The 16,417-nt window shown below is 38.0% G+C and overlaps 1 protein-coding gene across 2 annotated transcripts in view; it reads left to right on the top strand.

The window, feature by feature from the left end:
- The window catches only part of ctnna2 (catenin (cadherin-associated protein), alpha 2), a 352,125-nt gene that overhangs the window by 17,631 nt on the left and 318,077 nt on the right, over nt 1–16,417 (top strand). For both annotated transcript variants that reach the window (XM_059337500.1, XM_059337510.1), the window contains one exon: nt 10,296–10,402. In XM_059337500.1, the coding sequence (XP_059193483.1) occupies nt 10,301–10,402 (102 nt within the window). In that variant the 5' untranslated portion in view covers nt 10,296–10,300. The remainder of the gene's footprint in view (nt 1–10,295; nt 10,403–16,417) is intronic.

Raw genomic sequence — 16,417 nt, 5'->3', positions numbered from 1 at the left:
ATTCCAAAATGAGCAAAGCGATGCATTTCGAGTAGTTTATATTCTTCTTTCTAAATTTGCAGAACGTGTGGTTGTTCTTGATACATGAACAACATGGTCACACAGCCTTTTGTGTGCTTCCTTACTTTATTTGTAAGTCCCCTCTTAAACGTATGTTTATGTCTATTTACTGCAGTAGTTAGAGTAATGAATAATTACAGTCAATTAAGTAAAACTATAAATAAAGCAATCACAAATTGTTTGAATTCGACCACAAGCCAATTTTTTGTCTGTGTGGATAAAACATGTGTAGATCCCACCCTGCTCAGCCCTCACACACACACACACACACACACACACACACACACACACACACACACACACACACACACATTCTAAACAAACACATACACAGCTCAGTTAACACCTGGTGTACTGAGGTAATTACTTTACATCCGTTAGCAGTTGTCTCTCTGCCATATCATCAGCATTATTTCACAGAAGAGCTGACACAAGCAGAACCTAAGGTAATAATATTGTTTAATGGGCAATAAAAAACAAACAGTATCAAGAAGACCCTACATTAGGTGACAAATGAGCTGACTTACAGGAAATGGCAGCATGTGGTGAGTTCGCTACAGATGCCATTGTTACCACTCCTGCATTGTTGCCAGTGCCGCCCCTGCATACTGATCATAAAACATGTCATTCAGTCAGCAGTAACAGGATGTTAAATGTTTGTCCTGGTCCAGCCCTCATCTTCTCAGTTCTCACTCACTTCCTCTCGCCAGCATTCACAGTTCAATTCCTGTAATTGGATATTTGGCTAAAATTAGATGAAAAGACAGTTTTCAGGAAACGAATCAAAGTCACAGAAAGCAATCATGGCAGCAAGAGTTGTCCGTTAAAAAGTTTCACATCTTACCCTTCTCTAGCAGCGACTTGCTCACATACTCCATCACAGTTGTGCCAAATTCAACACCAGCATTAGGTTAGAGGGGGCAGAACAGCAATGCAGCTTTGAAGTTGCTAATTCAGGAAAAGGTGTGTGATGCCAGAGAGTTAATACACTGAGGGAATAGTGTGTTTCTATGCACAAGGTTGTATGGTTTATCAGCACTTAGGTTATTGTTTCAGCCAATTTATATCAGTTTTTGCTTTCAAAGTGCATCGTAAACACAATCAGCATTCAGTTTTCTATGCTAATCCACTTATTATTGGACAAATTGATGGAAAACATGCTGCATTCAGTTTTTTTGCAAAGCTCACATATTCACAACTAGTAAGATAGCCAATGTGGAGTCTTCAGTCAGCCTCACTCACAGTATACGGCCGTAGACTGTGGGGGGATAACTGAAGCCCCTGGAGCGAACCCATTTAAATAAAGGGGGGATATGGACATTCCATTCCACACACGCCTGCGGTGCTAACCACTGAGCATCTGGGCCGCCCATCTGTGTGGTTATTCCATTACAAACTGTTTCCAAGTCAGAATTCACATGAGCAACAATATCACGACCTTAATCAAGATGTTTTTATTTTATGTGCATATTTTAGTTGCTCTTGTCTTTTAATGGGAATGCTTTACTGCAGGAGTTTTAATATCATACTATCATAGTTTTGTTTTTTAAAGGCATTTCGGTATTTCGAGTCTTGTCCCTAATGAAGTGTTTAGTCGTATGCATGACTTCACAATTTTTGCAAGTATTGTGAAAATAACTCACTGATGCATATACAATTATTCATCTGTTTTCCTATTCCATGATACTTCTATTTTGTCACTTGCTAATTATGGAGTGTTACTTTTAAAATGGCACTGATCCCACTGTCGTTCTCATTATTTATTCCTTTACCAGTAAACAGAGAAAACACCTCTTTTGCAGACAGAAATGATTAATGAGCAGAGACAAATTGAGTACCATTTACACCAACACATAAAACGGAAACACTAATGAACAAGAAAGCTACAATTTGGCGAACATTTGTTGCCAAACTCAGCACGAACTGTATCTGCAGGCCAGTGATGAAGTGAGCAGTGGGAATGCTGCTTTCCAGCACTGAATTTAATTGCTGAATAGCAACAATTTGTGAAACTAAAAGTATCACCTGTGAACTGTTCCTTTAAGTTCTAACTGTTGGTGTATTCATGTAAATCCACGGTAACTTTTGAATCAGCAGGGAGCAGTTTTGTTGTATTTAATCTATTTCTTAGTGTCTCATTGTAGAGGGGGGCAGATTTTTAGAACTGCACTTAACTGGGGTATAAAAAAAAGTCAATTCTGTGTTAAGCATTTCTTAACAACAGCTCAGTAATATATACAGAAGCCTTGTGAATAACTAGCCAGCCAACTTGGACTAAAGTTTTCTTTTTCCTCACTTTTTTCCAAAACTGCCTGAATGTTTGTCTATATATCAGTGTCTAGCCGAGAGAAGTAGAATATTTATGCGAATGCTTGTGCCGTGCTTTAGAAAAAATCCTAAAAAAAAACCTAGCAGATGGCCCATTTTCCTCGCTGCGTATTGTTATTCTAAACCTTCTGAAACTTCACCATCCTTCCCCAAAAGCTTGTCCTGGGGCGGAAGGGAACAGTCTTTAGATTTATTCAGGAAAAGAAGACTGGAACATGACAGTAAACAAAGCTTGCTTTAACTGTACACTGCCAAAGCAGACACATACCAACACACAGGACAGTACGTACATGCAAAAACACACACAACTTCTCTACAAAACACACACATTAGATAACAATATATGCTGCTGCAGCTGCTTTTTTGTTCTTGAAAATTTTCTTTTTCTTTTACATTAAATTAATCATATCCTATTCCTTTGCCTTGTTTGGCTCTGATAGTTTGTCAACCACACACGTACACACACGCAGTCGTACACAGCAGATGGCGGGACATCTCACAAATTACAACAACTGAAATCTGACTCATGCTCTTCACCAAAAACATGTTTGTTGAACAACACAGATCTGAGAGGGAGAGATTTTATCCGTCCTCAGAAAAAGGCTCATGCTGTGGTGTGGGAATACTCTGGAATTTGTATAAAGGACAGACTTTATTGAGATGGTGTAGGGAATGTGATGCCACAGTGACAAGTGAGCAAAAGCGAATGCACAAGTGCCCTAAGTCATCTAAAAACCTTGTTTACCCTCCTCTCACTATAGTATATTGTTGTCTTGCATGGTACGGATGGATATGTGTCAGATTACTTTAAAATATATTTCTTTCTTCTAGTTGTCTGGATGTGTTTTTACTTGTTATCAAATACTGGCTGTTGGGGGTTCCAAGCAAATCGGTGGGACAGAATGCATGCTGCTCACCAAACTGATCGCAACACATTCTGGCTTTATTGAATTCTCTGGACAGCTGCAAACATGTCATCTTTTGGCAAAATTTGGCAGTCTGAATTTAAATCTCAGGATTTGTGTACATCTGGATCGTGTTATCATTTGGGGATGGGGGATATCTGCACTGTGCCTGGGCAGACACATTGTACTTAAGGCACGACCCTGCTTGACCTTATATATCTATTGAAACTGTTTTCATTGCATTAATGGAAATGCTGCATTTTAACAGCTTCTGTAATGTAACATTCAACTACACTACTTCTCTCCCAGCATATTTAAAAAATGCAACAGCACTGAGGGGCCAAAGACTGTGTGTGAAGCGTGACCTTGTGGCTCTGTGGTGTGTGACACGCGGGGGTCAGGGATCATTGAGGAAGCTGACTACCCAGTGCCTAGTGTAGCATGCACAGTGACAATGTAGAGCTGAAAGTCAAATCTAACTAGCCATGAGAAGCTGCTGTCGTATTTTCAGTTTTTTGTTTTTTTTTGCCGGACAGGCACAGACTCTGGTTGAGCTTTGACAGTCATTACAGGCATATTTATGGCCCATGAGAGAGTTACTTGGTGGGGAAATGTTTTGTAGCCTGGCTAATAAAAGAGGCTCTCTGGGTATGTTTGTTTGAATGTTAAGCGGTAGCCATGTTAATGTAAGGGTTTGTCAGCCCTTAACACATTTTTAAACTCTAAATACAGCACCAAAAGGCTGTATACCTAAGCCAGGGGTCGGCAACCTTTACTAACAAAAGAGTCATTGATGGCCAAAAAAAATTAGCAAAAATGTCAGAAAGGAACTCACAAACCTGATTGTGAGCCTTACAATGAATATAAAACATCTACTAAGTCTAAACAGGCCTAACAGCATTACTAATGGCCATGTATTAACATGATTTATTTTAGAATGCAGTGAGGACCCAAGTGCAAATGAGAGGCTGGACACTAAATAAATATCTCAGGAGATTAGGAATCGAAAGCTAGGTAAACACAAAGGGAGACTTGAAGTTGGCTTTCATAAGCTACTATGCACTTTTAAGTTGTTAAAACATGTTTCATTGCCGTGTATAGGCTACACATTTTAACAATTGAAGAATACAAATTGCTTTGGGCCTACAGCAATGATAAATGAAAATGAAAATGTAAGGAAAACCACAGGGAGCCACTGCAGAATGCCTGAAGAGCCACATGTGGCATAAGCAAATGTGTGGGTTAGTGAGGTATAATGAGTCTAAAGATGGCTCTCTTTTAACCTGGCTAGATCAATAATAATAATAATAATTATACATTTTATTTATAATGCACTTTACATTAAAGGAAATCTCAGAGTGCTGCAGGTTCGAAGCATAACAGACTAATTACAAAATGTCTAACATGGTCCTGACCAGTTTTTGCTCCAAGTTCTGACTGGAAATTGACTATAAAGCACCTTTCTCTAAGCAACTTCTTTAGAAACAGTGTACTTTTATAGTCAATCTATGAGCGATAAGCGATACAGATTCTCAGCAATACGATAGATATGCAAACTTGTTGAGCCAGAACATTATTGCCTCTGAATGAAGCTGTGCAGCTACAGTAGCACAAACTGTATTGCGTTGTCAGGGGAACGTGCAGCAAGAATACTGTTTTATCTTATTTGCAAAGATGTTCTCACTCTCACCGAACTACTCAATATGTTCTTAGTGCTCTCTGGCCATTTGTCCATATACTGGCTCTAAAAAAAGCCTTTTATAAAATCACTGGTAGCATACATTAATAGTTCACTAAATTATTTATCAGTGTGACTTTTGCTTCCATAAAATGCAATAAAAATTCTTGAAACCATAATGTTACCACTTTGGATTATGTTTTTCTGCTTGGTCTTGATTTGCTGAAGTCCGTTTTACACGTATGCTCATATATTGCAGCTAATAGAACACAGATTACAAAATATTTTTGTCTCCTGGTATTCCATCTCAGATAATAGCCAATCAATGAACATAATTTCACTTAGGGGGCACGGTGGCACAGTTGGTCGTGCTCTCGCCTCACAGCTAGAAGGTTCTGGGTCCGCTGTGGGCGTTGGAGACGTGTCCCCACCTCCATGTCTCCAGCGCCCGCGGGGCTGGTCGGTGTCGGCAAAAGGGCCTTTCTGTGTGGAGTTTGCATCTCCTCCCCCGAGGTTCCCCTTACAGGGCCTTACCACAAAAAACATGCAATGCTATACTATGCTATCGCTATAGTGCCTCCCTCTGGTTGGTCGGGGTGCCTGATGGGAGGGAGAGGAACCGGTGGTAATAACGTGATCCTCCCACGCGCTACGTCCTACCGGGGAAACTCCCCGTCAGGTGACAAGAAGCGGTCTGCTAACTGCTCATGTCTCGGAGGAAGCATGAGTCCAGTTCAGGGCTCTCCCCAGACTGACAGAGATGAGGTGGCACCCAGGATCATGATATAGGCAAGTGGGTGATAAATAAATGGGTTACACAATCGTGGGATACAAATTTTGAAAAAACAAAACAAGAAAACAACATAATTTCACTTTGATTTGGCCACAAACTGCAGAGACTTCCACATATCCTTCATTATGGTATAATGTCATAAATTAAGTTCTTGAATATAACATTTAAATCTACTGCATCAAGATAAATGATTAAGAGCTGCAGAATGTGCAATTGTTACATTAGAAATTAACACTTGACATAGTGAGTGTATTGATCAGTTAAAATAAAGAGAGTCATTTAGGAATTCACACTTGTAGTTTTCTGTCTGCATTCATCTCTTGAATTTGTGTGCAGCAACAGTGTAGGTTTTTGTTCCGATATTTTTTCCCTTTCTTCACAGAATACAGAACGCAATCAGTTTGTGGGGTAAATGACACTTAATACCCCTTTTATGTGACTGTGCACAGAGCCAGAGATCAGATATTGATGCTGTAGGCTTTGTTGAGCCAGCTAACACAAAGGAACCCTGGCTGTTAAAGTTGCTCTGTGGCCCCCAGTTATCTGTGGGGCCTGTGCGTTTTGTTTACTGCCAATGAAATCCTTTTCATGCATGACGTAATTTTTCCAGCTGCACTAATCAGTGTTTCTGTTACAACATGCGTATTAGACCTTGGAGACTCGTGTGTTTGTTCGACCATTCTGCTGAACCAGTGGGTGTGTTATTCACATGATCTTGGCCAAAATCAAGTTGAAATGCTGTACCAATGATACAAGGGAGAAAGTCTTTTTTAAATTTATCTTAGAAATGTATCCCCAGATATCCCTCTGTATCTTCACATTTGTTGTTAAACAGTGCAGCTGAATAATGACATTATAGATGACAGTCTCTTTGACAGATGACAGTCCCTCAGCTTTTTTCATTCTGGCTCCATGAGAGACTCCCTCATGCAGAAACATCTTTGACTAAATTTCACTTTGCTTCCCTGCTTATATTCCACAACATCAGATACCCTGTTTTTGAAACTTTTGAAGAAGCAGTTTTATTTATAACGTGACTACATTTCAAATACACTGTGCACAGCAATTAACTTATGTAGTGACATTTGTCACATTGTTCATGATCATAATTAGCATATGCAGGTGTGACAAGCATTCATTTACAGGTTCATGACATTTACAGAGATCTCCAACAACAATAAACTGCATCACATGAGTCACCAGAACATTCGCTGTCACTGCCAGTGGTATTATAGTATTGTCTGCTGTGATTTGCAGGCTTTGCTTGCAGCCTGCTATTTATCAGTTGAGCCTCCATTGTAATGATGACAGCAGTTGTGTTTGAATGACATCCATCACCACAGGTTACATTTAGACTGTTTTCAGATATGATAGACCTTCCATATAAAGAATCATTTCCAGCATTGATCTTTTTAGGGCTATTTATTGTTTTCATGATTGACTAATCTGTTTTGTTTAGTCCATAAAATGTCAGAAGAGAATGCCAAATTTTTGCTAGTCCTCAATCATATCAAATGTATTGTTTTTTTTTCTCAAAAACTGAGGAAGGAACAAATCCTCAAAATAGGTAAGCTCGAACCAGAAAACTTCTGGCAGTTTTAACCCAAAATCCAACTTATCATTATGTATGATTATCAAAATAGTTGACAATTCATTTTCTGATGATCAACAAATGTATCACTTATTATCATTCTCTTGACAAACTGCTTTCTATTACTGTCTATAATTGTTCATTGTTGATTTTTACATTACAGTCTGATATTCATTAAAATGCTGCTGCTTTCTCATGACTGGAATGTTCATTAGGCTTAAACATTTGCATCCATCCTGTTTGTTTTTACCCCATGTATCAAGCTCTGCCAAGCAACCTTTAATACCACACTTCATAGTAAATAAATAAACCATACTGAAATACTGAAAACAAACCTTACTGAAAGAAAGCTGCTGAACTCATCTACAAAGAGAGAGGCTGGCATAGGCACATATCTCCAAGTTTTTCTAAGCTAATACCTACAACCAGCTGGCTGCCTAAAAATTGGCATCAGCTACCAGAAAAAAAGAACTCACTACTTTGTTGGTCTTTCTGAACAGCAGAATGATATATCAAACTATTATGAAAAGGCAACAATACGTTCTAAACATACAACAAGTGTTTTCTTTTTTCAGGGAAACTCAACATGAATTTAGCCACAGTGGCTTACAGAGTACTTTTATTGGAAAAGGCCCAAATTTTCACTTTTCACCACAGAAATTACCTGTACGGACCATCATTTTTGTATACTCTTCTTATATATATATATATATATATATATATATATATATATATATGCTGTGTGTGAATATTTTTTAACTCCATTGTGCGAGAGTTCGGGTTCTGCCAGAAGTGCATGAGGACTGCCACACTGTATTCAACACTCCTCTCAACCTCGCAGTACGTGTAATTCTGAAAATGTCAGAACAGAGAAATTACATGCATCACTCCCCCAGGTTCTGTCAAACTACTGTGCATGACTGATTGATAAGTTGACAGACGCACAAAGCCTGATTTATTGTTCCTGTCCAGATTTCCTTGCGGGGACTAAAATGTAATGACACCAGCATAAGTGAAGGCCTGATTTTTTTTTTAAATTCAAAGGTCCATGCTCTTTTGAGAGAACTATAATGTCTGGTTTGTGGTTTCATCAATAGTGCCAGGTTGCCAGATTTTGTACTGTTCATCCATCTTTAACCCACTGTGTGTAGTATTAGGGGCCTCTGGCCCAGATCTGTCGTTCTTATTCACATTCTTTATTCCCTTCTGCCTCATTGACATTGGCAGTAGACTGAGCCAGTCCCAGCTGGCTCATTCTGAAATTGCTTACTGTAGAAACACATCCCCACAGTAAAACAGACGGCTGCCCCCATGCCAGCTGTTCAGTCCTCACATTCACCTAATATGACCCCACTGAGCTTAAGGGTTTTAAAAACTGTAATAAAAAAATATTCCAAGTTAAAAAGCAGATTGTTTAAAGAACTGTACAGTTGAGACTCAAATTGCGAGGCTCAGCACCATCTCAGGAGTGCATCTTTTTTTACTTAAGGGGCTTCGGCTGTACTCTACAATACAAAGATGTGGTTCAGGTGCGATTGTCAAATTTGCTGAATGAGTGGAACTTTTGGTAATTTTTTATCTCCTTTTCGCCTGTTTTTCTTTTCTTTTTCTGTGCTTCCTTTATTGATTTTCCTTAACTAGGACCCTCATAGTGCAATGATACAATGCAATGTTTGAATGATTAAGTAATTAGCAATGTGGTCAAATCGATGCCAAATTTCCACTGAATGACATCTAGTTATAAAACTAAAGAATTAAAATAATACAATTATCCCTGAATTTATAGCCTTACTCATTAAGTTTCAGCTTGGAGAAATGCATGGTAATGATGGAGATAATTAAGAAAGTTAATTACAGAAATTTAAGGTTAGAGAGGTGGCTGGCCAATAATTTGTGGTGTGCTGGAATTGTTGACTGTGCTGCGTTTGTTTGATGTGCAGAGCCGAGATTTGCAGACTGTCAACAGTTGCTGTAGATCCACGGAAATCTTGTTCCTGAGCCAGTAGTTTTCGTCTGGGCTTAATTTTATTTAGTGGGATTGTTGAGAAGTCTGTGAGGATTGAGTTTTGGCACAAACCTCATGAAGAAATACAAGGTCTGGGAATACAAAGTTCTGATTGGTTATCCCATGGCTACATCTGGCACAACTCAATGCTTAAATAGAAATGTCATGTTGAAACTTTGTTAAATAGAAATAAACATTACTTTATAACAGGGAACTGTCTAATAAATCCATATTCTGTGCCTCGATATAGTCTGAAACCTGTGTTTATAATACCATCAGTACTATTGTACAGTGACACAATGCAGAGAAAAGCTTTCTTGTGTGGTTGCAGTGATAACAATCTTGTCCTGAAAATAACTTACAGTTGATATAAAGACAACAAGAAGTATAACAGAACATTTATAAATGATGATGTGGTTTAGTCTTCTTTTTCAAAGTTTTTTTCAAAATCTAACCACTCAAAAGTCCTCTGAAACTTATGAGATTTAACCTGGCCAAAAAAAACTGCAGTTTCTGGCACACTTTTATCAGTGCAGCACAGAAATGATACCATGCAAATTCAGTGGGGTAGCAAGACTGTACTTGGACAAAACTACCACCCATGGAAGAGTTCTACAACACACTGCTGCCCTTGAAAGGCTTCGGCCATCTTTTAAAACCCAAACCCACTCTGAAACCACCTGTTTTCTATGCTCTTGACTTATCAACCTGTCAGCTTTTGAGAAACATTCATGCCTAAATCCCAAAACAGCTTTTTAAAGAGCTGTTCCACAGCTCATCACTGCCCACAAACTTTGTGAAAACCTCAAGCCCACCATGCCCTCTTGGGCAAGTGTGCAATCTGACCTGTCACGGTGTTTATATGTCTTATTGAGCCAAAAGCTTTTCACAGCCAAACAGTCCTCTAACCATTGATCTGCTTTTGCTCCCAACAGAGACCATGACGACCGCCACCTCCCCCATCCTGTTGAAATGGGACCCCAAGAGTCTTGAAATCCGCACCCTGACTGTGGAGAGGCTTCTGGAGCCCCTGGTCACACAGGTAGTTCAGTTCACTCTGTGATGCAAATGTAACAAAAGAGCAGCCAAGGTATTGAAGTTTAAAAAAATAACTGGAGTCTACTTTCACACTCAAGTTGGTTGATGTATTTGAATTGGTTTAATTAACTCACAGTTTCTGATACTCTTAAAGCTTTGTTTACAATCAGCAAGTCTTCTTAAGTCTGATGGCGTCAATAGTAATGGACTTGTAAGCACAAGACACGTGTTACAGTTCAGCATGGGAGCAAAATGGATTTCTTTCTGGTTCTTCCTTTTCTTGATCACTTGTTGCAAAGATGTTAGACTGTGTGCCAAAGACATTGGCTCATCGCCACTGACTTTGTTTGGCTTCTCAAGCAGAACAGATGGCCGAACATGACTATGGTCAACCTGGCCTAAACTGAAAAAGTCTGTCACAAGGATTGGATGTTGTTTTGACTTTTTCTGAATCTTACTGAATCCTGTTTTGGAGTACAGTCATAATTTTTGACTCAGAAAAACAAAGACAAAGCATGTTGTAAGTAAACTCCACCTGGAGCTTTTGTAGATATAAGCTTCTATTACAGAATTTTGACAGAAGTTTGTAAGGTCTAGGATTGGGGTCTAGTCTTGGAGTGGCTTTCAATGCAGTATGTATTGTTCCAAAGTATAACTTGTGGTTTTAGATTGATTGATCTTCTCACAAGCACCTACATGTACCATCAACTATATTATATTGCAACAATAACTAATTATAATGCCTAACTAACTCAAAAATCAAATATGATAGGTTGTTTACTGCATTGACTTTCAGAAATCTAGAAATCTTTGGTCTGCCTTGGGTATAAATAAACTCCATTTGCACACAAATAGAATAACAGAATACACCAAAAATGTTTTTCCTATTTTTTTTTTTAGAAATTAAGCAGACTTACTCACAGTACTCCCACCATGAATACAAACTCCAGGTGGTAAAGTATCTGTTTATTACAGAAAGACATTGGCACACATCCCATATCTCCAGGATGTCTTCATAAAAGCTGCTTCATTGCAGGTAATGGCTGACCCACTGACAGTGGTGAATATTAGATTTGGAAAGGCTGGATTTACTCGCAGCCCGGGACTCAGAGCACAACTTGTTTACTCTCTGGTCCCTAGAGAATGTACTGTATTGTAAGTATTGATTGTAGACTTTTTGCAAGCTTTACCTGTTACAGCAGCCCTTTCAGCTCCAAACGTTAACAATTTATGGGGATAACTATACTGTGCGGGCTTATCTGAGTGTACACACAAAACCCTCATCTATCCACTTGTTTCAATATGTATTTGACTCAGAAGTGGGAGCAAGTGGTTGTTTTGTAAATCATGAGGAAGGTTCACATTTTTACACTCAAGTCCACAGTCCTAAACAAGTCATAATTAATTCTTCACTAAATGAAATCTAAGCACCAACAGAACTGGGTAGTTGCTAGTTGTTTAGCAAATAAGAGTCACACTTGAATGCCCCGTAAACTTTGCCTTTATTACTTTTTTCAAACTCATTCCATTGTAATATATGAACAGCCTTGAGAAACGTCAGTGAACAACAAAATACAAAAAGCAGTTGTGCAGTTACACATGAAATGAGATGTGTGCTGTTTTCAAAATAAGAAATGAAAGTGCTGAAGTCAACGATACATATTCCAGCAGTGCAAACATAAGCAGGAATTGATGTAGTTCTCATGAAATATAACATCTTGGCAAGCTTTGATAGTAGTTCACTCTTCACTTTGGGAATGGGTACAGTAATGCTGTAGGTCTTTGTGAATCATGGCTCCAAGTAAAGTCAGTGGTCATTTGTGTTGAAGTCGAGTGTCATCCCTTTTTAATATTGTCAAGTCGTGTTGAAATCATACCGTTTGTACAGCTGACTCAGGTAAAGGTCATGCAACTTTAATCAAAGCATCTGATTTTGCTTTTTGCTTGTTTTTATTTGATGACTCAGACATTGCATTCCATGACACTAGTTAGATGCAGGCTTTGGAGATACAATCTCTTCAGTGATGATGTCCATATACATGTCAAATGTGCCAACATAACCATAGTAATGGCTGTAAAGCTTTTGAATGGGATCTATACAGGCATGCACTAAAACAGGACAGTAAATGGCAGCATTTGGTGCTGAAGAATAACATGCTTCTGGAGATTGTCACAATACCAGAATTGTTCATCTTCAAAGAAAAAACAAAGAACATATGCTTTTTCTTTTTTTTCTTTAAAAAAAATGAACAACCTGCACACAGTGCTAATATAGAAAAAGTCACTGAACACAACACATTCCAACACATTTTCCTCCTTTTTATTTCAACTTTGCAGTATTGGGGTGAAAATCTGATTGAAGGTCTTTTTTTAATAGCTTCAGTTCTTATAAACTATTCATATATTTACACACAGGCTTTACCCCGATCAACCTTGAGAGCATTGCACTAGACTTGCTTGCTTGATTTTCGCTGAAACAGCTCATATTGTGCCTAGACAAAGTTAAATTCATGGCAAATAATCAAAACACCAATCAGAGCACATCAGGAGATGGCTGAATCCAAGCAGAAGTGGAGAATGTGTCTCTCTCCACAGTCATTTTATAGGATTTCTAAGCTTGAGTTATTGCTGGCCATCCATCTCCTCATCCCTGCCTGTATAACTTTATAGGTTTTGGGCTTATTTGCTGTAATTGGATTACATAAAAACCTCCAATGAACCACCATTACTGTTTGCTTGGAAGAAAACCCAGACATGCATTTTTCAATTGGTATCATCACCTTAATTTGAATAGCACTGGCATCAAATATCTGTACAAAACCTAATGGAATATATACTTTAATTTTAGGCAGTATATAAACTCTATTCAGGCTTAAATTGTATATGTAGTCTGTCAGCCAAATCCTGTGTTTGTTCTCATGCGTGGTCATCAAAGTGACAGTTGGGTAATTGCTTAATGTTAGCAGGAAGGGCTGATGAGCTTCCTCTCTTGACACATAGTGATCATTATTAATTCCTTTTTATAGCAATGCCTGACTGCCCTGACAGCGAATTACGTGCCTCACGACCAAACAGTTTTTATTTCGAAAAATGGCATGTCTTCCCTTTGACATCCTAATTTCTCTTTATTGAAATCAATTTTTGCTGTTTTTTTGCAGCAGTGATCCCTGGATTATTTCAGACAACTTTATTCTAAGCATGTGAACTCCTAACGCCATGCTTATTGATTTAGCCAAAAGAGAAAGATTTCAGATGCAGGTCTTTTGTCAGGCAGGTCGAGAGATAACAAACATCTGCTTCTTTCAGTGCTATGATCCAGGGGAATTTTCCTGCCCTGATTTAAACGGAGAAATCTTGTGGTATTTCTCTCTTTTTAATAAATGATCTGTAACTTTATTTACTCCCTCCATCTGACTGTTACCTCTCTGAGCTGATAGATATTCCAGTTAATAATGATTAATCACAGACACTCCTGCACAATAACAGTAAAGCGCTGCAACAAAGACGATATTGCGGCAAAATGCTTTCGCTATCCACACGTATGGGAATAAGCTCAACAACCAACTATGGTAGTTCATCTTTACTGCAATTGCATTGGATGTGTGAAGCCTTTTCGGATATAAATGAGACACTGTGATTGTTTTTCCTGTCAATTTGGATGATTCAGTGTTTTTGGATGGAATAAAAGGTTGCCTCGGGAGGATAGACAAACAGGCTCGCCCTGACATTGCTTGAGATAGCAGGCTCATTTATCATGACCAAGCTTCTCTCACCCCTGCTGGAGTACTGGGCAAGTCCATAGCTAATAACACTGAGGGGCTTACTTTATCACTGCGTATGAAGGCAGCAGGCCTCTGATATAGTAAACATTTTATACTGCAGGCCATATAAATATCTTTTTAGAAATATAGGGTGGTAGTCTTGAGAGGCAGGTGGAGAAAAAAAATATCAGGTGCTAGAAGTTGGGCTGTTTTCATTTACTACAGTCTAGACTTTATGTAAGTTATGGAAATTTGTGGGCAATGAACTGAAACCAGTTGGCCATTATGGCATATATAGTCATATAAAGTGGAGGCTTTTAAATATTCACAGAAAATGTTGACAGAACTTGAGCACTGGCTAAACTTCTGCTTTAACTAGCCTCTCTCACTGGCAGTCAGTGGATACTTTAATGCTGTGTTGTTGTGGCTCGTGAGGTCTTCCTATTTTGACATTGTATGTATTAAACTGAATTTATTGTTTGTATGTAGAAATGTTCAGCATTTAACTTTGTAAGACACCATTGTTTGCTTCTGTCGGTCAAGGGTCAGTTATTAATGTGTATGCATAGTCTTGATAGTTGCTTTTTTAGGTATAATTGAAATATAATACTATCCTTATGAAAGTGTATATATATATATATATATATATATATATATATATATATATATATATATATATATATATATATATCATCATATATATATATACAGCTTTATATATATATATATATATATATATATATATAGCTGTTATTTATTCTTTATTCCAACTAGTGAATTCAAACATCTGGGTGATAGTGATAATATATGTTAATTTATGCCTGTTTTGAGAACAGTGCAAGGGATACGGAAGTTAATAATTGCTCATGAGTATTAAGGTTAAGGGCATGCCATATTATACAACATTTTTTGCGCCTGGAAGCGTCCAAACAAACCACAAAATCATCATAACACATGGCAGACCAAAATGTTAAATTCAACTTAAAAAGGGCCTTATTAGGGCTGCTGTCCATGTCAGCATACGACAAACAAATGAAAAAAACACGTCTTGCCATGTGATGTCTTGTTCCTTGTCCTGCTGATACAGTAGATCTGCGCTTCTGGTAAATATAAGTGTTCTGATCCCAGAACTCACATCAGTCTCACATCATGTAGTGCGTCTCTTGTAATCGTTTCACAGCAGGAGCTACTAATGAGGTAAAAACTTTCCAACCCAAATATTCAGGGTGAAAGGTGTGCAGAGGTTTCATCAAAGCTTGAATTTCTACTGCCAAACACTATTTGATCAGAGAAAAGACAGTTTCTCTTCTCTCTCCCTCTCTTCTTCTTCTTCTTCTTCTTCTTCTTCTTCTTCTTCTTCTTCTTCTTCTTCTTCTTCTTCCTCACACCGACACACACACTGAATCTATTTTAATCTTGTCATTGGTTTGTGTGTTGATTTAGTCTTTACTTCCGCTTCTTGCTCACCCATTTAATTCCATCTTCACTCCTTATGTACATAGAAATTATGCTTTGTTTATGTGCACTTGCTTACTTCATTTGTTGTGTGTATTTGTTTGACTTCCCTTTCAAGGAAGATCAGACATGGACGACTTTACATATTTAATTTACAAAAGCAAAGACAGAATGGATTGTTTAATGAACTATCAGGAGTTGACTCTTTACTTCTTTTAGGCTATTGGGCCATTTCTATTCTAACACTGATTGGTGCTTTCAGTTAAAACATTACAGTAATACACTTGCTGTTAAGATAACACAAACACATTCAACATCCAAATGGGACACATTTAACTGTGACATGTTATAAGTCATAGTTAAGATTACACATTCATTTCTTAAAATTGCCCCATCTCTTCCAATCCAATATGATTTTTAATGTATGTATTCAAAGCCCCCTCCCCCCTTAATCATTTCACTACCCCTATGGATTAATATTGTTATTCTGTGGATGGGCCCTTAATACTGAGTATTATAATAACATTAAACTTAGTGTGCTGTAAGTAAAGGATCATAATACTTCACTGATCAACAGTTAATAATTTGATAATTCTATTGGCCCTGTATTTAAATTAAGATATGCTGTTTTACTTTCCTGTTAATACTCATCACTCTAACGATTATTGTCTGTTTTTCTGCCTTGAAATTGTGGGTGTCTTTTATTCTGAATTAATCTGCAGTCTGAATATGTGTTTATTGTCTAATTACTGTCAAAGGTCCTTTTGCTTTGAAGCCGTTGTTTTATTATTTTGCAGTTGGAT

Source organism: Centropristis striata, chromosome 1 (genome assembly GCF_030273125.1).
Source record: "Centropristis striata isolate RG_2023a ecotype Rhode Island chromosome 1, C.striata_1.0, whole genome shotgun sequence".
NCBI classification, from domain to species: Eukaryota; Metazoa; Chordata; class Actinopteri; order Perciformes; family Serranidae; genus Centropristis; species Centropristis striata.
The sequence above is the reverse complement of the archived record's forward strand: the minus strand, read 5'-3'. Positions and strand labels throughout refer to the sequence as shown.